Source organism: Panthera pardus, unplaced genomic scaffold (assembly GCF_024362965.1).
Source record: "Panthera pardus isolate Hobbes unplaced genomic scaffold, ASM2436296v1 HiC_scaffold_2, whole genome shotgun sequence".
NCBI classification, from domain to species: domain Eukaryota; kingdom Metazoa; phylum Chordata; class Mammalia; order Carnivora; family Felidae; genus Panthera; species Panthera pardus.
The window spans coordinates 97,974,198-97,998,858 of record NW_026526765.1 but is presented as its reverse complement, the minus strand read 5'-3'; the positions used below and the strand labels follow the sequence as shown (position 1 = coordinate 97,998,858).

The 24,661-nt window shown below is 43.1% G+C and overlaps 2 protein-coding genes across 6 annotated transcripts in view; both read left to right on the top strand.

Moving 5' to 3' along the window:
- LOC109274969 (proteinase-activated receptor 2) overlaps positions 1–7,722 on the top strand; it is a 99,875-nt gene extending 92,153 nt beyond the window's left edge. For both annotated transcript variants that reach the window (XM_053907263.1, XM_019462966.2), the window contains exon 2: positions 5,405–7,722. In XM_053907263.1, the coding sequence (XP_053763238.1) occupies positions 5,405–6,516 (1,112 nt within the window). In that variant the 3' untranslated portion in view covers positions 6,517–7,722. The remainder of the gene's footprint in view (positions 1–5,404) is intronic.
- Positions 1–24,661, top strand: part of S100Z (S100 calcium binding protein Z) — a 45,215-nt gene that overhangs the window by 8,097 nt on the left and 12,457 nt on the right. For 3 of the 4 annotated variants that reach the window (XM_019462969.2, XM_053907264.1, XM_019462967.2), the window contains exon 1: positions 18,717–19,790. The exons of the other annotated variant lie outside the window; for it this stretch is intronic. The gene's annotated coding sequence lies outside the window, so the exon portion shown is untranslated. Of the gene's footprint in view, positions 1–18,716; positions 19,791–24,661 lie in introns of those variants that run through there. 4 annotated transcript variants of the gene reach the window in all.

Here is a 24,661-nt window from a genome sequence, read left to right as displayed (position 1 = left end):
TTTTGTGTGGACATGTGTTTTTATTTGTCTTAAGCATATCCTAGGAGTGGGAATTGCTGGCTCATATGGCACCTCTACACTTAGCCATTTGAGGACCTGCCGTCTTGTTTTCCACAGCGACTACACCATTTTACATTCCCACCAGAAGTATCCGAAGCTTCCGGTCCTTGTGTTACTTTGAAAGGAGTCCAAATATAATTTCATCTTAAGAGGTTTCAGTATGTATTCATAAAAGATGAAGATTTTGTTGTCCAACATAACCACATAACCACTTAAAATACATCCTTAACATAAAATATTCAGTCCGTATTCAAATTTCTGTCTCATAAGTGTCATAGGTACTACTTTTTTTTTTTTTTTATTAAAAAAATTTTTTTTTCCCTGGGGGTGCCTGGGTGGCTCAGTCAGTTAAGCTACTGACTCTTGGTTTCGGCTCAGGTTCGTGGGTTTGAGCCCTGCAATGGTTCCATGCTGATAGCGCAGGGCCGCCTTGGGATTCTGTCTCCCTCTCTCTCTACCCCTCCCTCTCTGTCTTTCTCTCTCTCCCAAACAAATAAGTAAGCTTTAAAAAATTTTGTAAGCTCTACACCCAGTGTGGGGCTTGAACTCACAACCCCGAGATCAAGAGTTACATGCCCTACTGACTAAGCCAGCCAGACCCCTGTATAGGCACTATTTTAAAAGTTGTCTGAATCAGGATCCAAATAAGGCTCACCACACATTGCACAGGTTGATAGGTCTTTTAAATTTTTTAATGTGTGAGTCCCTGCTCCACAGCTGTTTCTCTCTTATTTTGTTTTTGCTTTGTGATTTATATTTTGAGGAAATTAAGTCCTTTGTCCTGTAGCAGTTTCCACATTCGGGATTTTGCTGGGTCCATTCTTGTTGTGTTTTTTAATATATCTTACTGTTTTCTTTATTTCCGTTAGTTTGGCGGTTGGATCCACGTGCTTGATCAGATTCAGGTTTGTTGTTTTTTTGCAAAGTTAGTTTCATGGTGCTTCTTTTCTTTTTTTTAATGTTTATTTATTTTTGAGAGTGCAAGAGAGCAAGCCTGGGGGGCGGGGGGAACAGGGAGAGGGGAATAGAACATCTGAAGTGGGCTCTGTGTTGACAGCAGCGAGCCTGATGTGGGGCCCGAACTCACAGAGTGTGAGATCTTGACCTGAGCCCAAGTCAGATACTCAGCCCACTGAGCCCATGGGTGCTTCTTGTCTTAGGCACACAACGTCTGGTTATCCTTTTTGTGATATTAACTGTGGAAATCAATGCCTAGGTTTTTCTCCCTTTTATAAAGCAAACTATATAATTTTTGTTGGTACTAAAAAAAATTGAGTTTTCTTTGTGGTAATTCTAAAATATTGGTGGCTCTGCCCTACAGAAATGCAGGCTAACTCATTGAATTAGTCTCTGGTGGGGTGTGTCTAGGGTGGAGGACCTAGATCTTTAATGGCAGAGTTCATGGGAACACAGTCCACCAGTCAGTTACCAGCTCTGCCCCATTCCCTCTCAGGAGAGTATGTGAACATTTTATAGACACAGGATTTACAGGTTTCTTTTACAGCTCTGGAAGGCTTCAAACATGTTGATATTAATACAAATAAATATATTAATTATTAGAGAAGGAGCTAATTTAAAGATAGTCATTTTTAAAATGGTAACATTTGGGGCACCTGGGTGGCTCAGTCGATTGAGCATCTGACTTCTGCTCAGGTCATGATCTCACGGTTCATGAGTTCAAGCCCTGCATTGGGCTCTGCTGGCTGTGAGGCGCCCACTTTGGATCCTCTGTCTCCCTCTCTCTCTCTGCCCCTCCCCCGCTCTCTCTCACACACTCTCTCTCGAAAATGGGTAAACCTTAAAAAAATAATAAAAATAATAAAATGGTAAAATTTTACATTTAAAATTTTCTCTTTGAGAAAAAATATTGTGTGGAGTCGGCATAGTTTGGTCTCAAAGGATTACAACACGTGAGCTCAGGTCAGGGCCCCAGAGGGGCAATGCAGTATAGACTTTAGAAGCCTGGACTCTAGAAATCGACTGCCTGGTGTTGAGTCCCGACTCCTATCTCGCAACTGTTTAACCTTGGGAAAGTTACCCAGTTTCTTGGTGTGTCAGTTTACACATCTATAAAAGGATAATCTGTTAATAGTACATCCCTCACAAGGCGGTTGTGAAAGCAAGTTAACACATGTAAAGTGTTGGAAGCCATGTTGGACACAGGATATGAGCCCTTAGTAAGAGCTCTTACTGGTGTGAAGGTAGTTATTGTATTTTGTAGAGCTGTGCTCCTGTAGTCCCCAGCTAGTGCTCCTGTTTTGTGTGGATTGGCTACTAACTGGGTCAGCCCAAGGCACTAAAGAAATGGGCAGGAGAGCTCTTGATTCTCCCTCGTTTCCTTCAGTGGTGTGCCTAGCTGAGCCTCTCGGTCCCTCCCAGGTGTGTTGAGCACCTGCCGTATGTCCAGGGCTATGCCAGGGACTGTGGGACTTAGAAAAAAATTATGACATGGTCCTATAATCTCACACAGAGATCCTTACCATTGTGAGGTCCAGGGGGCATTCCACAGACATCTCATCTGTTAATAAAAAAACAAAAAACAAAAAAAACTGGTCTCTTGAGGTGTTTCAAACTTGGTTACTCTGCTAACTGGTTTTGAAAAACAAGTGGGGTCATGAAGTCAGGTAGAGGGTGGTGACTGGCTCTTCATAAGGTTGAACTAGAATACCGTAGAAAGTACTAGAGTGTAGCCTGTGTAATCGAGGTAATTGTTTTGTGAAACTTTTTTTTTTTCCATCATGGATAATACATATTGGAACTGGGTTACCATATAGAATGTTTCTTACTGTTTTAGGCAAGTATTTGAAGAACACTGTAATATATAGCAATATTCTGTTATTTTAATTTAAAGATAATTCATACTCTTTGGAAAAAATTATAAAAGAAATAAGAAGAGATTGGTCTACCTGAGTGTTTAGTTTCCTGTGGCTGCCATAACAATCGGCACAAGCTGGTGGCTTTATTTATTTATCTTAAGTTTATTTATTTATTTTGAGAAAGAGAGAGCATGAGCAGGGGAGGGGCAGAGAGAGAGGAGAGGGAGAAGCATTCCTTGGCTGGTTCTGGCAGTGCTCCAACCTCTGCCTCCATTTTCATATTGTTTTCTCCTTTCGGTGCTCTCTTCTATTTCTCTCAAATCTCCCTTTGCCTTTATTTTTACTAAAAAAATTTTTTTTAATTTATTTGTTGAGAGAGAGACAGAGGGAGCAGGAAAGGGGCAGAGAGAGAGGGAGAGAGAGAATCCCAAGCAGGCTCCACACTGTCAGCACAGAGCCCAATGCGGGGCTCGAACCCACGAACCAGGAGATCATGACCTAAGGTGAAACCAAGAGTCAGATGCTTACAAGACTGAGCCACCCAGGCACCCTGCCCCCCCCCCCCCCCCACCTTGGCCTTTCTTTTATAAAGACACTTGTTGGATTTAGGGCCCACCTAGATAATCCAGAATGATCCTCTCATCTCAATATCCTTAATTACACCTACAAAGATACTTTTTCTTTTTTCTTTGTTTTAAGTTTGTTACTTTTTGACAGAAAAGAAAGTAAGTAGGGGAGGGGCAGAGAGAGAGGGAGAATCCCAAGCAAGCTCACTGTCAGCACAGACCCCAATGTAGGGCTTGAACTTGCAAACTGTGAAACCATGATCGGAGCTGAAACCAAGAGTCCAACGCTCAACCTACTGAGCTACCCAGGTGCCCCAAGATCGTTTTTATTTTCTTTTTTCCTTAAAATTGTTTAATGCTTATTTTTAAGAGAGAGAGACAGACAGAGTGTGAGCAGGGGAGGGGCAGAGAAAGAGGAAGACAGAATCCAAAGCAGGTTCCAGCTCCAAGCTGTCAGCAGAGCCCAATGCAGGGCTCAAATGCATGAACCGTGAGATCATGACCTGAGCCGAAGTTGGACACTTAACCGACTGAGCCACCCAGGCGCCCCAGATCATTTTTCCAATAGGATAATGATCACAGATTCTAGGGATTAGGACATGGACATTTCATTTGGGGGGCTACCTTTCAATACACTACACTAAATGAAAACTGAAGTATTGATCTCCATACCCTTTATTTCTCCACCCAAGCTAACTTAACAGAAACCTCAAGAGAAGTGAACAATCTCGCTGAACATGGGTGCAAAGCTAGGGGACGAAAAAGTAATGACTAAGCATAAAAGTTATCAAATAAACTTGTGAGTATTTTAACCTCCTCCCTGGCATACTGTGATGCAATTTGCTATATTTTCTCTACGTGGTGAAGAGAGAGAGAGACCTGTTCCTCAGAATTCGTGTCATCCAGTTGTCCCTCGTTTTCTTATTCAACTCCATGAACACTTGGTTAGGTAGGATGTAGACTGGATATGCCATTTGTTTGTGGTTTCTAAAGTTTAATGCAAATATGGGAATGATAGCATAAGTTGTTAAAGCTTGCCATGATACTTGCTTGAAAGAACACAAATTTGTCTGAATACAATAGTGCAGTGACCTGTTCCGTGATCTTGAAGCCAGAAGACTTGCCTGCCAGGTGGCCTCCATAGGAAGGTTTCCAGGAGGCCCGCACAGAAGCCGGGGAATCCCTGCCCAAGGCTTGGGCTGTCCTTGTGGGTGGAGAGGGAATGTACCTTGTGCTCCTGGGAATTTCCCTATGTTGGACTTTGGGATAGGGAATGACTGATAGGCCAGGCTGGATCTAGTCTCACAGCCACAGTGAGATGGATGGCCATTATAACAACAGAGAAGGGGTGCCTGGGTGGCTCAGCCCATTAAGCATCCGACTTTTGATCTTGGCTCAGGTCATGATCTCATGGTTTGTGAGATCGTGCCCCGAGTTGGGTTCTGTGCAGAGAGTGCAGAGCCTGCTTGAAATATTCTCTCTTTCTCTCTCTCTCAAAATAAATAAACTTAACACACACACACACACACACCAGTTAGGAACAGTCATTAGACTGTGGGTAGTTTGTAAAAATAAATTGAAGTACTATCAGTTTTTTTGAGATTCAATAGAAATCAATGTTCTATTCCACATGTACCCACAACCCTCTGAAAAAAAAATCCATTGTAAAAAACAAACCAACAAAACCCAATAATCCCATCCCCCAAAGAAAACCCTTGTAAGCATTTTGTACACTCCTGTCTTTAAAGTACTTTTATGTAGGAGCACCTGGCTGGCTCTGTTGGTGGAGCATGCCATTCTTCATCCTGGGGTTGTGAGTTCGAGCCCCACGTTGGGCATAGAGGTTACTTAAAAAAAAAAAAAAAAGACAACTTTAAAGTACTTTTATTTAAATAAACCAGCATTACTGCTGAAAGATTGATCTCTGTAATGACCCTTGTCTGCCTGGCCTTTCTTGTACAGGAACCAATAGAACGTCTAAAGGAAGAAGTCTCATTGGTCAGATTGATAGCTCATCTCAAATCACTGGGAAAGGAGTTACGGTGGAACCAGGCTTTTCTGTGGATGAGTTTTCTACCTCCGTCCTCACTGGAAAATTGACTACTGTCTTTCTTCCAATCGTCTACACAATTGTATTTGTGATAGGTTTGCCAAGTAATGGCATGGCCCTATGGGTCTTTCTTTTTCGAACAAAGAAAAAGCACCCTGCTGTGGTTTACATGGCCAATCTAGCCTTGGCAGACCTCCTCTCTGTGATCTGGTTCCCTTTGAAGATTGCCTATCACATACATGGCAACAACTGGATTTACGGGGAAGCCCTCTGCAAGGTACTCATTGGATTTTTCTATGGCAACATGTACTGTTCCATTCTCTTCATGACCTGCCTCAGTGTGCAGAGGTATTGGGTCATCGTGAATCCCATGGTGCACCCCAGGAAGAAGGCAAACATTGCCTTTGGTGTCTCCCTGGGGATATGGCTGCTGATTCTCCTGGTCACCATCCCCTTGTATGTCGTGAAGCAGACTGTCTACATTCCAGCCCTTAACATCACAACCTGCCATGATGTTTTGCCTAAGGAGGTGCTGGTAGGAGACATGTTCAATTATTTCCTCTCTCTGGCCATCGGAGTCTTTTTATTCCCAGCCTTCCTCACGGCCTCTGCCTATGTGCTAATGATCAGAACACTCCGATCTTCTGCTATGGATGAAAACTCGGGAAAGAAGAGGCAGAGAGCCATCAAGCTCATTGTCACCGTCCTAGCCATGTACCTGGTCTGCTTCACTCCCAGTAACCTTCTGCTTGTGGTGCATTATTTCCTGATTAAAACCTGGAGCCAGAGCCACGTCTACGCCCTGTACATTGTAGCCCTCTGCCTCTCCACCCTCAACAGCTGCATTGACCCCTTTGTCTATTACTTTGTTTCACAAGACTTCAGGGATCATGCAAAGAATGCACTCCTTTGTCGAAGTGTTCGTACTGTAAAGCGGATGCAAGTATCCCTCACATCCAAGAAATTCTCCAGGAAATCCAGCTCTTACTCTTCAAGTTCAACCAGTGTTAAAACCTCCTATTGACTTTTGCAGCCCCTCCGTTGGTTGTTTTACAGGAGGATTTGGAACCTGCTTGGTGTTATGGGTATGTTTCTGTTGTTCCCTGACCAAGTGGGTCTCACCACATACCACCATGTATATGCAACATCTCTCAGGATTGCTGGAAGCTTCCCTGTTTGCATGAGGAAAGTCCCCCAAATTAATACAGATGTCAGTTTTAGACTTCTTCTCAGATGCTCCCGGAAATGCAACCAACAAAAGCAAATTTTTCAGACGACGGTGAGAACACAGAGACCCAGTGACTTGTACAAACTAATGTTGGCGTGAAGACAGAGCTCTTAGCTGAGACTACGTTTCTTTTACATCTGGGCTCAGTGCCAGCCCTGTTAGGGCTTCAGTGCCCTCAGAGATGATCAGACCAACTGACTGACTTTACAGATGAGGAGGCTAAAGAGGCGAAGAAGCTACTCGCAGTAGGGGAGCTTCCATTCCAACCAATGGCAGCCAGTTAGTGTGGGACAGTACAGTGAGAATGTTCAGTGGAGTCCTCCTCCCACCTCCTGGTGGCTCTTGTTTACAAATGCAGGTTCGTCAGACTCAGGAATGAGAGCTCAGGGTCTGGGTCAGAAACCTGCGTTTTAATGAGCCTCTGCTGCATGTGCTCACACACACCAGCCTTTGAGAACCATGGGTCTGGGTGCTGCTTCTACTGACAAGGTACCACCGGAGAAGCATGCAGTGCTCTGGGTGTCTTTTGCAAGCAGCTTGTGATGACGTCTCTTTGTTGTCTCATCAGGGCTTTCAGTCATTTATCAGTCCTTTGAGGTTTTGGGTGTGCCCTTACCACGACAAGGAAAATACAGTGGAGATTTTAAAGGTGGAAATACAAATTGTGTGTAACTGTATACTGACTCAGAATCTTCAGGTAGTGTGAGTGACAGATTGTTTCAAAGGAAGGATGGCATTTGCCACTTAGTATTTTTCGTAATTATAGTTGGACTATTTATTGTCAGTTTTCTTCACTTGCTACCAAATATGACATTGTAATGCCTTCACTGGATTTGAACCACATCTGTTTGGGAAAGAATGCTAAAGAGGTGTGATTTACAGTATATTTAGGGGGCTATTTACCCCAAACTGAATTTGTAACTGTTGTATTTGTGGTTTTTTTGGAAATAATTTTATTGTAGAGATTTATAAATAACACATGACCCTGTTTTTTACAACTTATTTTTGAGTTGTGTGTTTTGTGGGTTATTTCTGAGGGAGGGCATGGGAGAAGGGAAACCCCAGCATTGCTCTTATAAAAAGAAATTATGTGTTGCTCACACTGTATTTCTTAGATAAACAGGGCCATACTCTGTATATTGCTTGGTGACAATTGTTTTCACTTAACATTTTAGCATTTTTTCCATGTCTGTGTCTATAGGCTGACCTCCGTTTTTTTAAGGGATACAGACTTTGGGGTGCATGGGTGGCTCAGTGGGTTAAGCGTCTGACTCTGACTGGGGTCCTGATCTCGCGGTTCATGAGTTCGAGCCCTATGTTAAGTTCTCCACTGACAGCGTCGAGCCTGCTTTGGATTCTATGTCTCTCTCTCTGCCCTTCCCCTGCTCATGCTCTATCACTCTTTCTCCTTCTCTTTCAAAAATTAAGTATTGGGGCGCCTGGGTGGCTCAGTCGGTTGAGCGGCCGACTTCGGCTCAGGTCATGATCTCGCGGTCCGTGAGTTCGAGCCCCGCGTCGGGCTCTGTGCTGACAGCTCAGAGCCTGGAGCCTGCTTCATATTCTGTGTCTCCCTCTCTCTGACCCTCCCCTGTTCATGCTCTGTCTCTCCCTGTCTCAAAAATAAATAAACGTTAAAAAAAAAATTTTAACAAAAATTAAGTATTAAAAAAAATTGTTTTGAAGGATACAGACTTTAATTTGGGGATATATTGTGATGTATTTAGTCATCTCCCTACTGATGTTTCCTGAAGTCTCCTCTTTTTTTGTTGTGGTTATTAAAACAGTGCTGCACTGGACATCAGAGTAGACATCTTTGTGAGTATTTCTGTAGGATACGTTCCTGAAAGTAGAATGACCAGGTCAAAAGTTAGATAAGCATTTTAAATTTCGGTAACTCTCACCAAATTGCCTTCAGTAATTTGTGTTTCTACCAGAATAGTACCTTTGCACCTGTTTCCTGAAATGCTCTTCGACATGTGACCTATCATTGTTTTGAAATTTTGCTAATTTGACTAGAAACAAAATCTTAGCTGTTGTTGTACTTTTTTTTTTTTTTAATTTTTTTTTTTTTTTTAACGTTTATTTATTTTTGAGACAGAGAGAGACAGAGCATGAACAGGGGAGGGGCAGAGAGAGGGAGACACAGAATCGGAAGCAGGCTCCAGGCTCTGAGCCATCAGCCCAGAGCCCGACGCGGGGCTCGAACTCGCGGACCGCGAGATCGTGACCTGAGCTGAAGTCAGACGCTTAACCGACTGAGCCACCCAGGCGCCCCCTGTTGTTGTACTTTGTACAGAAGCAGCACAGCTTAGTGGCTAACAGTGTAGCTCTGAGCTGACAGGCAGGGCTGAATTCTGATCCCATCATATCTTGTTGGGGTTTTTTTTACTTTAAAAAAAATTTAATATATTTTTTAAATGTTCATATATTTTTGAGAGAGAGAGAGCACACGAGTGGGGCAGGAGCAGAGAAAGCAGACAGAGGATCCGAAGCAGGCTCCATGATGACAGCAGTGAGCCCATATGGGGCCCTGACTCACAAACCACGAGATCATGACTTGAAGCCAAAGTCAGACGCTTAACTGACAGAGCTACCCAGGCACCCCCATCATATCTTGTTTTGTGAGCTTAGGGAAGATGCTTCTCTGTGCCTTAGTTTCCTCATTTTGTAAAATGAGGATAATGATATTTTCCTTATAGTGTGGGGATGAAGTGTTTGGCACATTTATGCACTCAGAAATATTACGTAGCATTGTTGCTGTTCTCTGACTGCTAATGACATTTCATTTCTGATCTGCCCCTTTCCACTCCAGTGCCTGTTTACACCCTGCCTTCCTTGCTTGCTCTGTTCTGAGTCTCCCAGCAGGCTTAGGTTGTCCTTATTTCACAGGTAAGAAACCAAAAGATGGTGGACACTGAGGAACAAAGCAGCGGAAACAGATGGCTCACAGGGGCCCTGCAGGAGGTGTATGGGCTGATCCGTGAGGAACTTACTTTGGTATTTGCCATTTCTTTGTTAGTCATTTTTATAATACATGCTGGTGTATGAAACTGAACAAGAACATATAAAATGAGAATTTCCTTTCCTATCCATGCCCATTCTCATTGCCCAAAGGAAATTTTTATAATAACTTACCTACAATATCTATATGTCTATTATACAATTAAAACAAATACATGTATATATATATACACATGTGCATATATATTTACTAATAAATCAGCTAATATGGATCTTCCTCATTATTTTTAAAAATATTTATTCATTTTTGGGGCACCTGGATGGCTCAGTCGGTTAAGTGTCCAACTTCGGCTAAAGTCATGATCTCATGGTTCATGAGTTCGAGCCCCACATCAGGCTCTGTGCTGCCAGCTCGAAGCCTGGAGTCTGCTTCAGATTCTGTGTGTCTCTCTCTCTCTGCCCAAATCAAGCTTGCACTCTCTCTGTCTCTTAAAAATGAATAAATGCTAAAAAAAATTTTTTTTTTAATTTATTCATTTTCAAGAGAGCAAGAGATCGTGAGCAGGGGAGGGGCAGAGAGAGAGAGGGAGACAGAGAATCGCAAGCAGGCCCTGCATTGTCAGCATAGAACCCAACGCTGGGCTCGAACCCACAAACCAGGAGATCAGGACCTAAGCTGAAATCATTGGACGCCTAGCCAACTGAGCCACCCAGGGCCCTATCTTCTTTATTATTTTTAATGACGAGGTAGTTATTCCATGTATGGATGATTGCAATATGGTCAGGACCCTATAGAGGAGGATCGTTGTTTTTGGTTCATTTTTCTTCACATCTTTGTACATTAAAAAGTAGAAAAGGGCACCAGGGTGGCTAAGTGTTTCACTCTTGATTTTGGCTCGGGTCACCTCATGGAGATTGAGATGCGTTGTGCTTGGCACTGACAGGGTGGAACCTGCTTGGGATTCTTTCTCCACTTCTCTCTGTCCCTCTGCCCCCCTCAAAGTAAATAAAGACACTTTAAAAAAATTTTTTTTTATTTTTTTAATGTTTTTATTTATTTTTGAGACAGAGACAGAGCATGAACGGGGGAGGGGCAGAGAGAGAGGGAGACACAGAATCGGAAGCAGGCTCCAGGCTCTGAACCATCAGCCCAGAGCCCGATGCGGGGCTCGAACTCAACGGACCGCGAGATGGTGACCTGAGCCGAAGTCAGACGCTTAACGACTGAGCCACCCAGGTGCCCCAAGAAACTTTAAAAAAAGCATTAAAGAAATGACTTGAGAGCTAGAATCCTAAGAATGTGTGTTTGCTGAAGCAAAAGCTTTTCGAATGATTACATTTCTCTTGCTTTTGAGAAGAGCTGACAAAGCCCCTGGGCTACCTGACTCTGCCCCTTACTGGACAGGAATGAGGAACTCGGCCCCCAGCCCGGAAGCACCCTGGTTGTGGTTGTCTCTGCTCCTGTGTTTACTTTCTTATTGGGGTCTGAATTTTTTAAACTACCTGCAAATTTGACTATTTTGCACTCCACTGGCTCTATTCAAATTAAGAGGGCCTTCTTACTTTGTAAGCAAATGTGGATTTGTGTCCCACTGTGCCAGACAGTAATGCGGAAGGAATGGCCTTACTGGGAGTTGATCTGTGGCTATGTCCTTGGTGTCCCTTTAGTTGGCAACAGCAGTTTCAGACCAACTAATTTCCTGGTTATCAAGATTTCATAAATCCTGGGGCTATAATCTCATCAGTATGCATAGTTCAGTGATTACAGCTTCCTGGAACTTGAACTCATTGGAGGCCCTTGAGAGGATTGGGCTGTGTTACAGAATCAAAGGTAGAGTTTGTCACTGCTGCCCTCAGTCTCGATTAAAATTACAGGTCTGTGCTACAGAGTTTGGATGGCTTCTTTTAATTTTTTTTTTTTTTTTTTTTTTTTATGTTTTATTTTGTATTTGAGAAAGAGACCGAGCGTGAGCAGGGGAGGGGCAGAGAGATGGAGACAGAATCTGAAGCAGGCTCCAGGCTCCCAGCTATTAGCACAGAGCCGGATGCAGAGCTCAAACTCATGAGCTGTGAGATCATGACCTGAGCCAAAGTCAGTCGCTTAACCGACTGAGCCACCCAGGCACCCCTGGATGTCTTTTTTTTTTTTTAACGTTTATTTTTTTGAGACAGAGAGAGACAAAGCATGAACGGGGGAGGGTCAGAGAGAGGGAGACACAGAATCCGAAACAGGCTCCAGGCTCTGAGCTGTCAGCACAGAGCCCGACGTGGGGCTCAAACTCACGGACCGCAAGATCATGACCTAAGCCGAAGTCGGCCGCCCAACCGACTGAGCCACCCAGGCGCCCCCCCCCGGATGTCTTTAGAGAGAAGTTAGTGATTCCACCTAGTCAGAGGCCTGTGACATCCACCCATGCCCAGTTCTGAAAAAAGAAACTAAACAAAGATCAAGTCCCACGTTAAAAAAAAAAAAATGATATATTTTGAGAGGGAGCGAGCACTCACGCAAATGGGGAGGGGCAGAGAGAGGGCAAAAGAGAATCCCAAGCAGGCTTTGCCCTGTGTTACTGCCAGCTCAGAGCCTGAGATAGGCCTCGAACCCACAAACCATGAGATTATGACCTGAGCCAAAACCAAGAGTCAATGCTCAACCAACTGAGCCACCCAGGTGCCCCAAGTCCCACATGTTTTTTTTTTCTTTCAAGCCAGAAATACTTGACTGAGATGGTTGTTCTTATCTAAATGGAAGTAATTGGAGTCACTCAGTCCACACCTCATGCCCCACCCAGGTGCCCCAAGTCCCACATTTTTTTTTTCTTTCAAGCCAGAAAGACTTGAGTGAGATGGTTTCTTATCTAAATGGAGGTAATTGGAGTCACTGAGTCCACACCTCGTCTTTACTGAAGGAGAGTCTGAGCTGGCTTGGGGATGAGCTGCCCTTGCCTCCACCAGTTGCTCATTTTGTGGAATATTTCCCAGTCTCCATCTTTATTGATGAGAAATTAGGCCCAACTGGAGTTATGGGCCACCTCCTGCAGAAACCAGTGGCCCAACCTGCAGGCTCCATGGTGACCTCCAGGCAAGACATCAGCACCCAGCAGCAGTGTGAGTGGTTCATTTGATCATGCCACACATGGTTATTGCAGCACTATTGCTTATTAAGTGCAAATAATCAAATCAGGATTCCTACCTTAGCAGTAGTCTTCTTGTGGTTGATGTTTAAGTGAAATGTACTAATACTAAAGACAAAACGGGCACCTGGGTACTTCAGTTGGTTGAGCATCCGATTCTTGGTTTTAGCTTAGGTCATGATCCCAGGGTCATGGGATTGAGCCCTGTATCAGCTTCTGTGCTTAGCACAGAGGGTGCTAAAGACCCTTTCTCTCTCTCCTTCTGCCCCTTCCCTGCTCATGTGCTCATGCGTTCTCTCAAAATAAGTAAGTAAATAAACAAGTAAATAAATACAAACAAACAAAGACAAAATAAACCAATCCTCCAGTATTTGGGCCACTGGAAAGCATTTAAAGAATTTTAGCCTATTCCAAAATTAGATGTTGAGAGTAGGACAAAGTCAAGGAAAACATGAAGGATGAGAAGGCTTGAAAAGGGCCATCATTGTGGTTTATCCCTCTTAACAGTGTTTTGCTTAAACATTTCAAAAACTAAATTTTTAAAAATTATAAAAGTAATGTTATTCTATTAAGTAAACCTGAGAATATAAAAGCATATAGTGAAAAGTGAGCATATTCCCTCCCTACACACTGTGTCAGAACCGAGTTACTCCTTTTGCGTACCCTTTAACATATTTTCTATGCATGTATAAGCATGTGTACCAATATGCTTTTTTAAGTAAAAGAGGAGTATTGGTTCTATGTATACATAATACCTTACCTGAAAACTTGGTGATTTAACACAATAATAAAGATTTACTAACATTCACAATTTCTGTGGGTCATGAATTCAGGAGCAGTTTTGCCAGAAGGTTCTGGCTTGAGATCTCATAAGGGTGCAGTCATCTGAAGGCTTGACTGGGGTTAGAGGATCCACTTCCAGTGTGGTTCCCTCACAGAGCTCACAAGTTGGTGCTTGCTGTTGACAGGAAGCCTCCGTTCCTCTTCATGTGTGCCTTTCCACAGGTCTGCTTGCGTGACCTCCTAACACAAAGGAGGGCTTCATATGCCCCAAGAGGACAAGTGGGAAGCTGCAATGCCATTGATTGATTGATTGATTGAGTTTATTTTGAGAGAGAGAGAGAGGGAGCCAGGGAGGGACAGAGAGAGAAAGAGAGAGGGAGAGAGAGAGAGAGAATCCCAAGCTGCCTCTGCAATGTCAGACCAAATCCTGACGTGGGACTCAAACTCATAAACCATGAGATCATGACCTGAGCTGAAATCAACAGTTAGTCACTCAACTGACTGAGCCACCCAGGTGCCCCTGGACTGTGTTTTAGTTGTTAAGTCAACATATGTGAGGAAGAGAGGAATTGAGGAATTGAAGATCATGCCTAGATTTTTTTTCTTAATGGATGATGGTGAAATAATTAGGAGTAAACAAGTTTGAAGCTTGAAAGTCAAGAGTTCTCTTTTGGCCTTGACATCTTGAGTTTGAGGTGCCTGTTAGACATTCATTTAGAATGGTTGAAAAGGAAAAAAAACCCAAAAACTAGAGTAGGACATTTGGATATCTGAATCTGGGTTCTTTTTTTTTTTAACTGATCAGGGATGGTGAGTCTTTGCCATATTATTAGCATTTTTATTTTTTATTTAGTTTAAGCAAACTCTATGCCTATGCCCAAAGCTCATTTTATGTATGTATGTATGTATGTATATATGTATGTATTTATAGTGCATGTGAAGTGGGGAGGGACAGAGAGAGACAAGCCCAAGCAGCCTCCACACTGTCAGCCCAGAGCCCAACATTGGCCTCAAACCCACAAGCCGTGAGATCCTGACCTGAGCCGAAATCAAGAGTCAGATGCTCAACCCAATGAGCCATCTAGGTGCCCCTCACTAGCATTGTTATTATTTATCTATTTGTTTGTTTGTTTATTGATTGATTGGGAGGGAGAGAGAGAGAGGGCGCAGGTGAATGAGGGGCAGAGGGAGAGAGGGAAAGAGAGGGAGAGAGAAGCATGGCTCAAGCTCACCCAATGGGGAACTCAAACTCGCTAACTGTGAGATCCTGACCTGAGCCTAAGTTAGATGCTTAGCCAACTGAGCCACCCAGGTGCCCCCATTAGTGTTTTAAAAGTAAAGGACTTCGTGAGATGCCCTAGGGGAGAGACTATAGGTGAAGAGAAGTAGGCCTAGGTCAGAGGCCTTTGGCACTTACTTTTTTTTTTTTTTTTTAAGATTTTATTTTTAAGTAATCTCTGCATCCAACATGGGGCTCAAACTCACAATCTCGAGATCAAAAGTCATATGCTTTACTGACTGAGCTGGCCAGGCACCCCTGGAACTTACCTTTTGAGCAAAAAAAAGAATCTGTTAAAGAGACTGAGAAGGGGGGGCACCTGGGTGGCTCAGTCGGTTAAGTATCCTACTCTTCGTTTTGGCTCAGGTCACAATCTCACAGTTCATGGGATCAAGCCCTGCATCAGGCTCTGCACTGACAGCACAGAGCCTGCTTGGGATTCTCTCTCTACTTCTTTCCCTGCCCCTCCCACGCATACTCTCTCTCTCTCTCTCTCCAAATAAATGAAAACACTTTAAAAAGAGAGAGAGACTGAGAAGGACAGGCCACTGGGGCAGGAAGAAAGTCCAAAGAAAGGAAGCCAAGGATGTGAAGGAACGTGGTCAACCATGTGCAATATTACTGAGAGGTCGAGATATAAGAACAGAGAAATGACCCAGTGGGTCTTACCACATGGAGAACATTGGTGACCTTGACAAGATCACCAGTCTCAGCCACATGGTGGGGATAGGAAGCCACAGTTGTGTGTGTTTAAGAAAGAATGAGAAGGAAGTAGACACGGTAATGACCGATGATCCGGTATAGCAAGTTTAATTGGGAAAGGGAGTGGAGGATTGTGGGGCAGGACAAGCAATGAGAGGGATTCTATTATCTTTATTATTTTTTTTAAGTTTATTTATTTTGAGAGAGCACAAGCAGGAGAGGGGCAGAGGGAGAGAAAGAGAGAATCCCAAGCAGGCTCTGCACTGTCAGCGCACAGCTTGACACAGGACTTGATTTCACAAACCAGGAGACCATGACCTGAGGCAAAATCTAGAGTCAGATGCTTAATTGACTCAGCCACCCAGGTGCCCCTCTGTTATCTTTAGAATATGTTGATGAGTGTGATTCAGTAGACAGGGAACTGTTTGGTTTCTGTGGGGTTTTTTTAAGATTTTATTTTTAAGCAATCCCTACACCCATTGTGGGGCTTGAACTCACAACTCTGAGATCAAGAAATGCATGCTCTACCAACTGAGCCAGCCAGGTGCCCTGAGCGGGAACTGTTGATGGTAGGAGTGTCTTTGGATATACCGTATTACTAGAAGTATAATTTCTGGTTTTGTGTTTTTTTTTAAGTTCTTGGTCAAAGAGTATGCGTAATATTTTTAAAGGTTTGTTTATTTAAGAAATCTCTGCACCCCACATGGGGCTCAAAGCCATAACCCCAAGATGAAGAGTCTCACACTGCTCCAATTAAGGCAGCCAAGTGTCCCAGGGGTATGTATAATTTTGGTCATGATAAATTGCCCTCTTGAGATTTTGCCCCAATGTATATATCTGTCAGCAGTGCATGTCTGTTTGCCCACACTGCTGTAAACACTGAGTTTCCACAGTCTTAAATATTTGTCAGTCTGAACAACCTGGAAGTGATGTCAATATGCTTCTAAGGACAGGCAAGAACAAACTGTACCTTGAAGCTGCTTCTGGGTCCTTCAGCCTAGACAAGAACAGGAAACTTTGGAGTTTTAATTTTTTTGTTAATGTTTATTTATTTTTGAGAGAAAGAGAGTGCACAAGTGGGGCGGAGGGAGAGGGGGATAGAGGATCTGAAGCGGGCTCTGTGCTGAGAGCAGGAACTGTCTTTACTCCTGTATTTACTTGGTATTTTTTTCTCCACCTCCTTCTCACCAATAAGGCAGTGACATTTGAAAGGTTCTGGCCTTGGGGCAATTTGGTCCCATTTCTGTTTGTATTATCTCTGAGAGGACATCTAAATTACTTTTCTGGGTGGGTTGCAGAAAACTTCTGTTCTATTTGGAAAGTCATTTATTCTAGAACGTTCTCTATTATTCTTTTATGGAGAATTTGAGAACAGGCCTGTGATCACTACTGCTGGTACCTAAGAGCTTGAAGTCTGAGCCCTGGGCCCTGGGCAGCTCACCATCACCTGCAGAGAAGGGATTAATTCTCAAAATTGCCACATCTTGGCTGGGTTCCAAGTTCCTCACCCCAGTTTCACCATGTAGCCTGCGTGAATGACTTAAGTACACAAAAGGGTTTAATTATAGCTTCTGTGTAGCACTGGGTAGACTTAATTAGTTAATCCAGAGAAAGTAGTTTTAGCCAAGCCTTGTGTTGAGCTCTTTCAGAAGCCACTTGGGCACCTGGAGGGGGCTGTGTCTATTTCTTATTGGTGGCAGAATTTCACTCCAACAAAGATACTTGCAGATGGGAGATTTTGTTAAAAATATGACTGCTTTGTCAGAATTTGTGATTAAAAAAAAATTATAAAAATAAAAATAAAAAAATTGAAAGGCAAGGAGGGAAATGAGGGTATTTATTTCAATAATAGTTTTTGTTAATTAAAACTAGAATTCTGTTTCCTTTCATTTTACTTTTTAAAAACTTAATTATGGGGGACTTTGTTCCCTCACAGATGGTATATTGTAAAAGGAAGTTCCATGTATCCATCACTCAGTCCTAATGACCAGTATTTATTGTTAAATTCTACTCTATCCACCTCCTTATCTCATTTATTCTGAAGCAAATCCCAGAAATCGTATTATTTCACTTGTAAATGTTTCAGTACTCTAAAAAATAGGGAATTTAAAAATTGTGCCTTACAAAAAGCAATTTCTTAATATCAAGTATCCTGTCAGTGTTCAAATTTCCACTCGTCTCAGATGTTCTAATTGGTTTCTTTCTTTTTTTTTTTTTTTAGTTAAAAAAGAATCAGAATCCGAATGAAGCTCACACATTGCAATTGATTAATGTCTTTTAAGTCTCTCCATTTATCTTTTTTCCCCTTTGCAATGTACTTGTTGAAGAAAACAGGTTGTTTGTAGTTTTTCCCATTCTGGACTTTGTTAACTGTACTCCATTGACAATTTAAAAAGCATACTACAGGATTCAAAGGCTCTGTTGACCAAGAACTCTGGTTATACATCTGTTCATTTTGCACTTAATGGGAAGCAGCTAAGAATAGTAAAATTCGTATGGCTTTGCTTTCTCATGGTGATGTCAGGATGCTTCTAAGGACAGGGAAGAACGGAGAACAGGACCCCCTTCACCCCCAACCACCATCTGGATCTGTCTGGCTGTGCCTGGGAATTCTACTCTAACAGGATTCATCATTAACTGGCAATGTGGACATTTCACATGTGCCTTTTGCTCCTACACATTCGTTCTGATCTCCCTAGAATGCCTATCATTCTGTGATTCTACAGTTTGGATCCTCTTAACTTTCCTTCCCTCTTTCTTTTCCATCCCTTCCTTCCCTCTCCCTCCCTTCATTCCTTTCTTTCTTTTTCTGCTGTTTTAACTTAAGATAATTTATTGCAAAAGGAATAGAGAAATCTCAGTTATAAAAGCACAAGTAAAGGAAACCAAGAGACATGAAGGAGACCATTATAAAGTGATAAATATTCCTAAAATCTTAGATGCAAAATGCTTTTGATCTTGGCTTGATCCTGAATGATATTGTTTGGTTTGATTATTATATATAAAAAAATTTAATGTTCATTTATTTGGGAGGGGGGGCAGAGAGGGGGGAGACACAGAATCCAAAACAGGCTCCAGGCTCCAAGCTGTCAGCACAGAGCCCGACGCAGGGCTCGAACTCAGGAACCGTGAGGTCATGACCTGAGCTGAAGTCAGATGTTCAACTGACTGAGCCATCTAGGCGCCCCTGGTTTGATTATTGTAGTCAGATTTGGATAACCCTGTTATGGCCTCAGATATTGGGCACTTGCGGCAGAATTTCAGTAGAAGCCAGAGAATCCATATCCTCCATAGCACCACGGGTGGCAGCAGCCGTATCTGTAGCCTCCCCAGCCACAGCCATAGCTCAGGCCTCCATATTAGCTGCCGTAGTAGCTCATCGTATCAGGGATGTTGAGTTTGGTTGGTTATTCAAGGCAAGATCCTGAATGTGAGTTTCAGCATGTGTAGAGGGATGCTTATAGACCTGGGTCAGAGCATGTGATAAATCATGTGTATATATTTTTGTGTCATTTTTAAATTACCTACTTGATATTCATTCTATGTCCCCTGATACAGGGTAGATCCTCTTCATTTCCATTTTTGGGTGGGGTAGAATAGTTATTTTAGAAAGAGAGAGGTTCCAGTCTTCAGAACCTACGTTGGAGTTGCTTTTTTCAAGATAGTGTTTTGTGTGTTGGACATTTCCTGAGCTGTGCCTTCCCCTCTCTCTTCTTTTGATAGTCGTTCTCTAGGCCAAGAGAGATCTTAAACCCAGCATTGATGGTCTAAACATTCCCAGTGCTGGCTGCTCTGAGGAGGAGTGCACATGGCTGCTGTGGTTTCCTGGGACAGGAATTAAACTGGCACCTGACAAGACAGGAGCAAGACATGACGTGACATGTCTGAGAAGACAGAAGATTAAGTTAAATCTCTTGAGCAGATCTAGGGAGCCCGAGCTGTACCTTGAAAGTGCTTCTGGTTCCTTCAGCCTGGCCAGGAACAGGAAACTTTGGAGCTTAAACTTTTTTCTTAATCTTTATTTAGTTTTGAGAAAGAATGTGAGCAGGGCAGAGTGAGAGGGGGACAGAGGATCCGAAGCGGGTTTTGTGCTGAGAGCCGAGAGCTGGACACAAGGATCAAACCCACAAACTGTGAGGTCATGACTGGAGCTGAAGTTGGATGCTTAACCGACTAAGCTACCCAGTTGCCCCGGGAACTTTGGAGTTTTCAAGGTGAGAGTTAAGCAGGACGCCAGGATGGTTACAGGAGCCAGAACAGACTACTTGCAGGACAAGGGACCTATCAGAACCCACCATCAGGCTGCTCATGGGCTGTGTGTGTGTGTGTGTGTGTGTGTTTCTTTTGCGGCCAAGGTAAGGTCACCTTTTAGAGAGGAAGCCCCATGGCAACTGCAACTGCTTCCTCCCCTTGTTTGTGCTCTTCAACCCCTACTTTCTGGCCCAAAGCCCTCCCCCCTCACACTCCAACTACTAGATTTAGAAACAAGAATCTTCCACCTTGGTTTTTGTTTTTGTTTTTTTTTAATCTTCCAGCTGCATTCTGAAGAGATGAGGTAAGGAGAATGCTCTTATCTAAATTTCAGGGGATGGTGACGGGAGCAGTCTTCCTTCAGAGAGCTGGGGCAGTGAGGAGCCCTGGCTGGGAATTGCACAGGTCTGAGGAAGCCTCTGTGGCTGTGCGAATCCAGACTCAGGGCTTGGCAGGCATGTTCCTTATGAGGGAAAGCAGGAAGAACTGTAATTTATGATTCACAGCCCATAAATCTCTGAGTAAACAGAGTGGGAAGGCCCTGAGTCTGGCAAGAAACTGCTGGAGATAGATTCCCTCCCCTCTGTATGCCTCCTAGTGTGGTAAACATTAAGTACTTCTGGAACCAGATGCCCTGGGTTCAAATCCTCACTTCATTGCTGCAGCGACTTTGGGAAAGCTATGAAACCACTCTGTGCCTCAGCTTAAAGAGCTGTAAACCAGGGCTAATAATTCCTCTTAAGATTTTTGAGGATGATGGGGCACCTGGCTAGTTCATTAGGTGGAGCGTGAGACTCTTGATCTCAGGGTCATGAGTTTAAGCCCCGTGTTAGGCATAGAGATGACTTTTTAAAAAATTGTTTTTATTACATTTACTTATTTTTGAGAGACAGAGTGAGAGCACGAGCAGGGGAGGGGCAGAGAGAGGAGACACAGAATCCGAAGCAGGCTCCAGGCTCTGAGCAAGCATTCAGCAGAGCCCAATGCAGGGATCAAACCCACAAACCATGAGATCATGACCTGAGCTGAAGTCGGACGCTTAACTGAGCCATCCAGGCGCCCCAAAATGCATTCTAACTAGTATAGCCTATAACAAATTCAAGTCCAAAGAAAGAGCAATAAAATTCATGATCTAATTTCTCCTCCCGGAAGTGTAAGTATACAAGTGATAGGCGTAGCTAGGCTATGCAAAACATTGGCATGTCACAGGAAGTTGTGGGTCTGTATTGTAGGTGAATGGAAGTAAAACAGTACTGATACGATTCTCAGGGATCTCAGGTCAGGGTTGAGGAAGTAGGCTTGGGAATTGGAATTTTATAGCCTGAAGGTGAAACCATCATAGTAGATAAAATTGTCTGTGTTGACCACATAGAGCACTGGAGAATACCCACATTTAAAGGGCAGACATTAGAAGGCAAGATTCCTTCAGAGGCAAGGACACAGAGGAAGAAGAGTTAGAGGTTGGAGGGAAAGCCTCATAGTAAGAGATCATGGAAACAAAGAATAGAAGCCTTCAGAAGGCAGGAATGGGAAACAGTGTCAAATACAGCCAACCAATATAGGACTTGCATATCTCAAATGAAATCTGGGGTTCCATACATCCTCTCTCTGAAATGGATTCGTTAGATAAAAATTCTCTTGATCCATCCCATTCTTGTTTTTAATAATCAAACCTAGAGTCTCTCGAAGAAACTTCCTTACCTAAGATTTTTAGAAAAAATAAAAATTGTTTATAATAAAATATTACTTCATGAGCTCCTAGGAACATCTTTTGTTGGTTTTTGCCTGCCATTTTCTTTAGCCAGTTTTTAAAAGGGCTTAATGGAAATTCCTATCTATCCAGAATTTGAAGCAATAAAGATTTTGCTTGCTAAAAGACAGAACAGCCAGGACCGGTTTCAATCTGTCAGTCATCTTTTGATAGGTATAAAGAGGGTGGAGCCTCTCTCTTGAAGCAATCGAAATGAAGTTCCAAAAGTATGTGAAACTCCAGGGATTTCCAAGGGTCTTTCGTTCCTTCTCAGTCTTCAGCCATCTTCTCTTGCCAGTCAAATCATGGCACAGATTGGCTTAGGGAACATCAGGCCAAGAATAAGGTGAGGGGAATGGCTGATTCCTCTGAGATCCACTGTGTTATCATCGTAGGGCAATGATAACCAGGGTGGAGGCTAATCATTCCCACGTCTAAAAACATAAATTCTTCACAAGTAACCTCTAAACTTTTATTTCAAAACTATATGTTTATAGGGGCGCCTGGGTGGCTCAGTCGGTTGAGTGTCCGACTTCGGCTCAGGTCATGATCTCACGGTCTGTGGGTTCGAGCCCCGCGTTGGGCTCTGTGCTGACAGCTCAGAGCCTGGAGCCTGCTTCCGATCCTGTGTCTCCCTCTCTCTCTGCCCCTTCCCTGCTCTCACTTTGTCTCATTCTGTCTCTCAAAAATAAATAAATGTAAAAAAAAAAAATTAAAAAAAAAATCAAAAAGCTATGTAAGTGAATAAGTATGGGAGTTTTTCAACTCCTATTCCTTTACAGGGATGATACATAGGAAATGAACCTGCTAAGGCTATAGGCTGTAAAGAGAAATGTCTCAACTTGGTGGATATATAGAATATAAAAAATCTAAAAAAATTTTCAATTGCAACCGATGGTTTGCTTTGGCTAAAGAAAAGTAAACATTAAAGCGTATGGTGTCCATGTATTGAGAGCCAAATCAAGGTAGGAGAAATAAATCATTATTATATGAACTTGGGAGCTCAGAGTTGACTAAGATTAGGATATCTGAGCAATTTTACCACCACCAATCTATTTCTGAGCTGCTGGGAAAAGGAGGAGTTTGCTTGCTGAAAATGAGCAAATAACTTTGTTGGACTCTAGGTCTTTTGGAGGCATATGTATTAAAGTCCCTCCTCCCCCCCAAAAAATGATGCAGGATCTTCACGCCCTGGACCCCATCCATCTCTGCTGGAAAGTGAGGAGTCTTAGTCACATGGAGGCAAACACCAAACTCCAGGGAATCTAGTGGTCTAGAAAGGTGCAACCATAATTAGGCTCTGCAGCTTTGCCTAAGTTTGTAACTTAACCTGAAACTGGCAAATCCAGTCTATCAGGCCTATTCTTTTCGGAGAGTCTGCTGCTTTCTGGACCAAGGGCAGGGCTCTATGGAGATTTTATCGGTTTAGCAGAGTCTGTCTTGAATGGGGCAAACCACTCAGGGTTCTTAATGGCAAGCTATGGAAGTTGAGAGTAGCTGCTGAAACAGAAAAGGATTGCATTGAAATAAACATGACTGGCTCTCAAAACTCTTGCGAGGGGCATCTGGGTGGCTCAGTCGGTTAAACATCTGATTCTTGGTTTTGGCTCAGGTCACGATCTCACGGTTCGTGAGTTTGAGCCCCACATTGGGCTCAATGCTGACAGTGCAGAGCCTGCTTGGAATTCTCTCTCTCTCTCCCCTTCTCTCTCTGCCCCTGCCCCCCACCCCAATAAATAAATAAACTTAAAAAAAATTTTTTTAACTCTTGTGAAAGCTGTAAGTAAACAATGCTTGAGGTGATTCTTCAAAGAATGATGTCCAAAACCACATGGCAGAATTGGCTGGATGAGAGAACTCCTCCCTCTGTGGCTGATAAGCACCAGAGGCCATTCACTGCCCTGTTTGACTTTACAGTCCCTGCTACTTGCAGCCCCTATACATGCTGTGTCTATACCAGGAACTCTAACCTCATTTGTGGCAGAGAATAAAAAAGATGAGCTTACGCTATTGAACAAATTTCAGAAACAGAAAACTTTTAGGGTTGCCATTTATTGGAGGAGGCTAGAATGGAGTCTCTGGGATGGGCCTTGCTCTCTCAGCTTCTCACTCTGGGAAGCTGGGGAGGGGCTGCTAGGAAGCTTTTGGAGTTCTGGGTTGTGGATCACAAAAACCGACAACTGAGAAATAAGTACTAATGCACTTGAGTGAACTTTGGAAATCAGAGAAATTTTATTAAGCAGACATTGCTTGGATGATGCTGAGGAGTGAGAAAGCCATGCTGCTTTGTGATCCGAGGTGATGTTTTCAGTATCAGAAACTGTTTTCTGATTAACTGTTAATTTCGGTTTTCGGTTAAACTGTTAATTTTTCAAAAGCCCTGTAGTAACTCAACTAAGCTATTCAAGGAGGTCACTTGCAGCATTGTTACTCCCCCTAAACCTTCACTTCTGCTTTGTGGAGAAAGGTGCTGTGGAAAATGGGAAACAGTGCCCCCTCCTGTAAGAGTTTGTCCATTCTGAGACCACATATGAGAATTTCCTTTCTTACGTGTGTATTTCTGAGAACTTATAATAGAAGGCACATGTTTATTTACATTGCACCATTTTTCTGAAGAGTCATGTAAAAAAGACTAAAATTTTGGGGGCGCCTGGGTGGCTCAGTCAGTTAGGTGGCTGACTTAGGCTCAGGTCATGATCTCAATGTTAGTGAGTTCAAGCCCCACATCGGACTGTCTGCTTTCAGCACGGAGCCTGCTTCAGACCCTCCGTCCCCTCTCTCTCTGCCCCTGCCCCATTCTCACTCTCTCTCAAAAATAAATAAACGTTTAAAAAAAAGACTAAACTTTTAACCAACAAGCTATATAGATGTCTATTGCTTCATAACGATTTACCCAAAATTTTGCTTTAAATATGTATTATCTCATGTAGTTCCTATGGACAGGAATTTGGGAGCTATGTAGCTGCAGTTGTGGCTTGGGGTTTCCTAAAATGTCGTCCTGCGGTCATGTGAAGGCTTGACTGTGGCTGGAGGATCCCCTTTTAAGGAGTCTCATCACATGCCTGGCAGGTTGGTGCTGCTTGT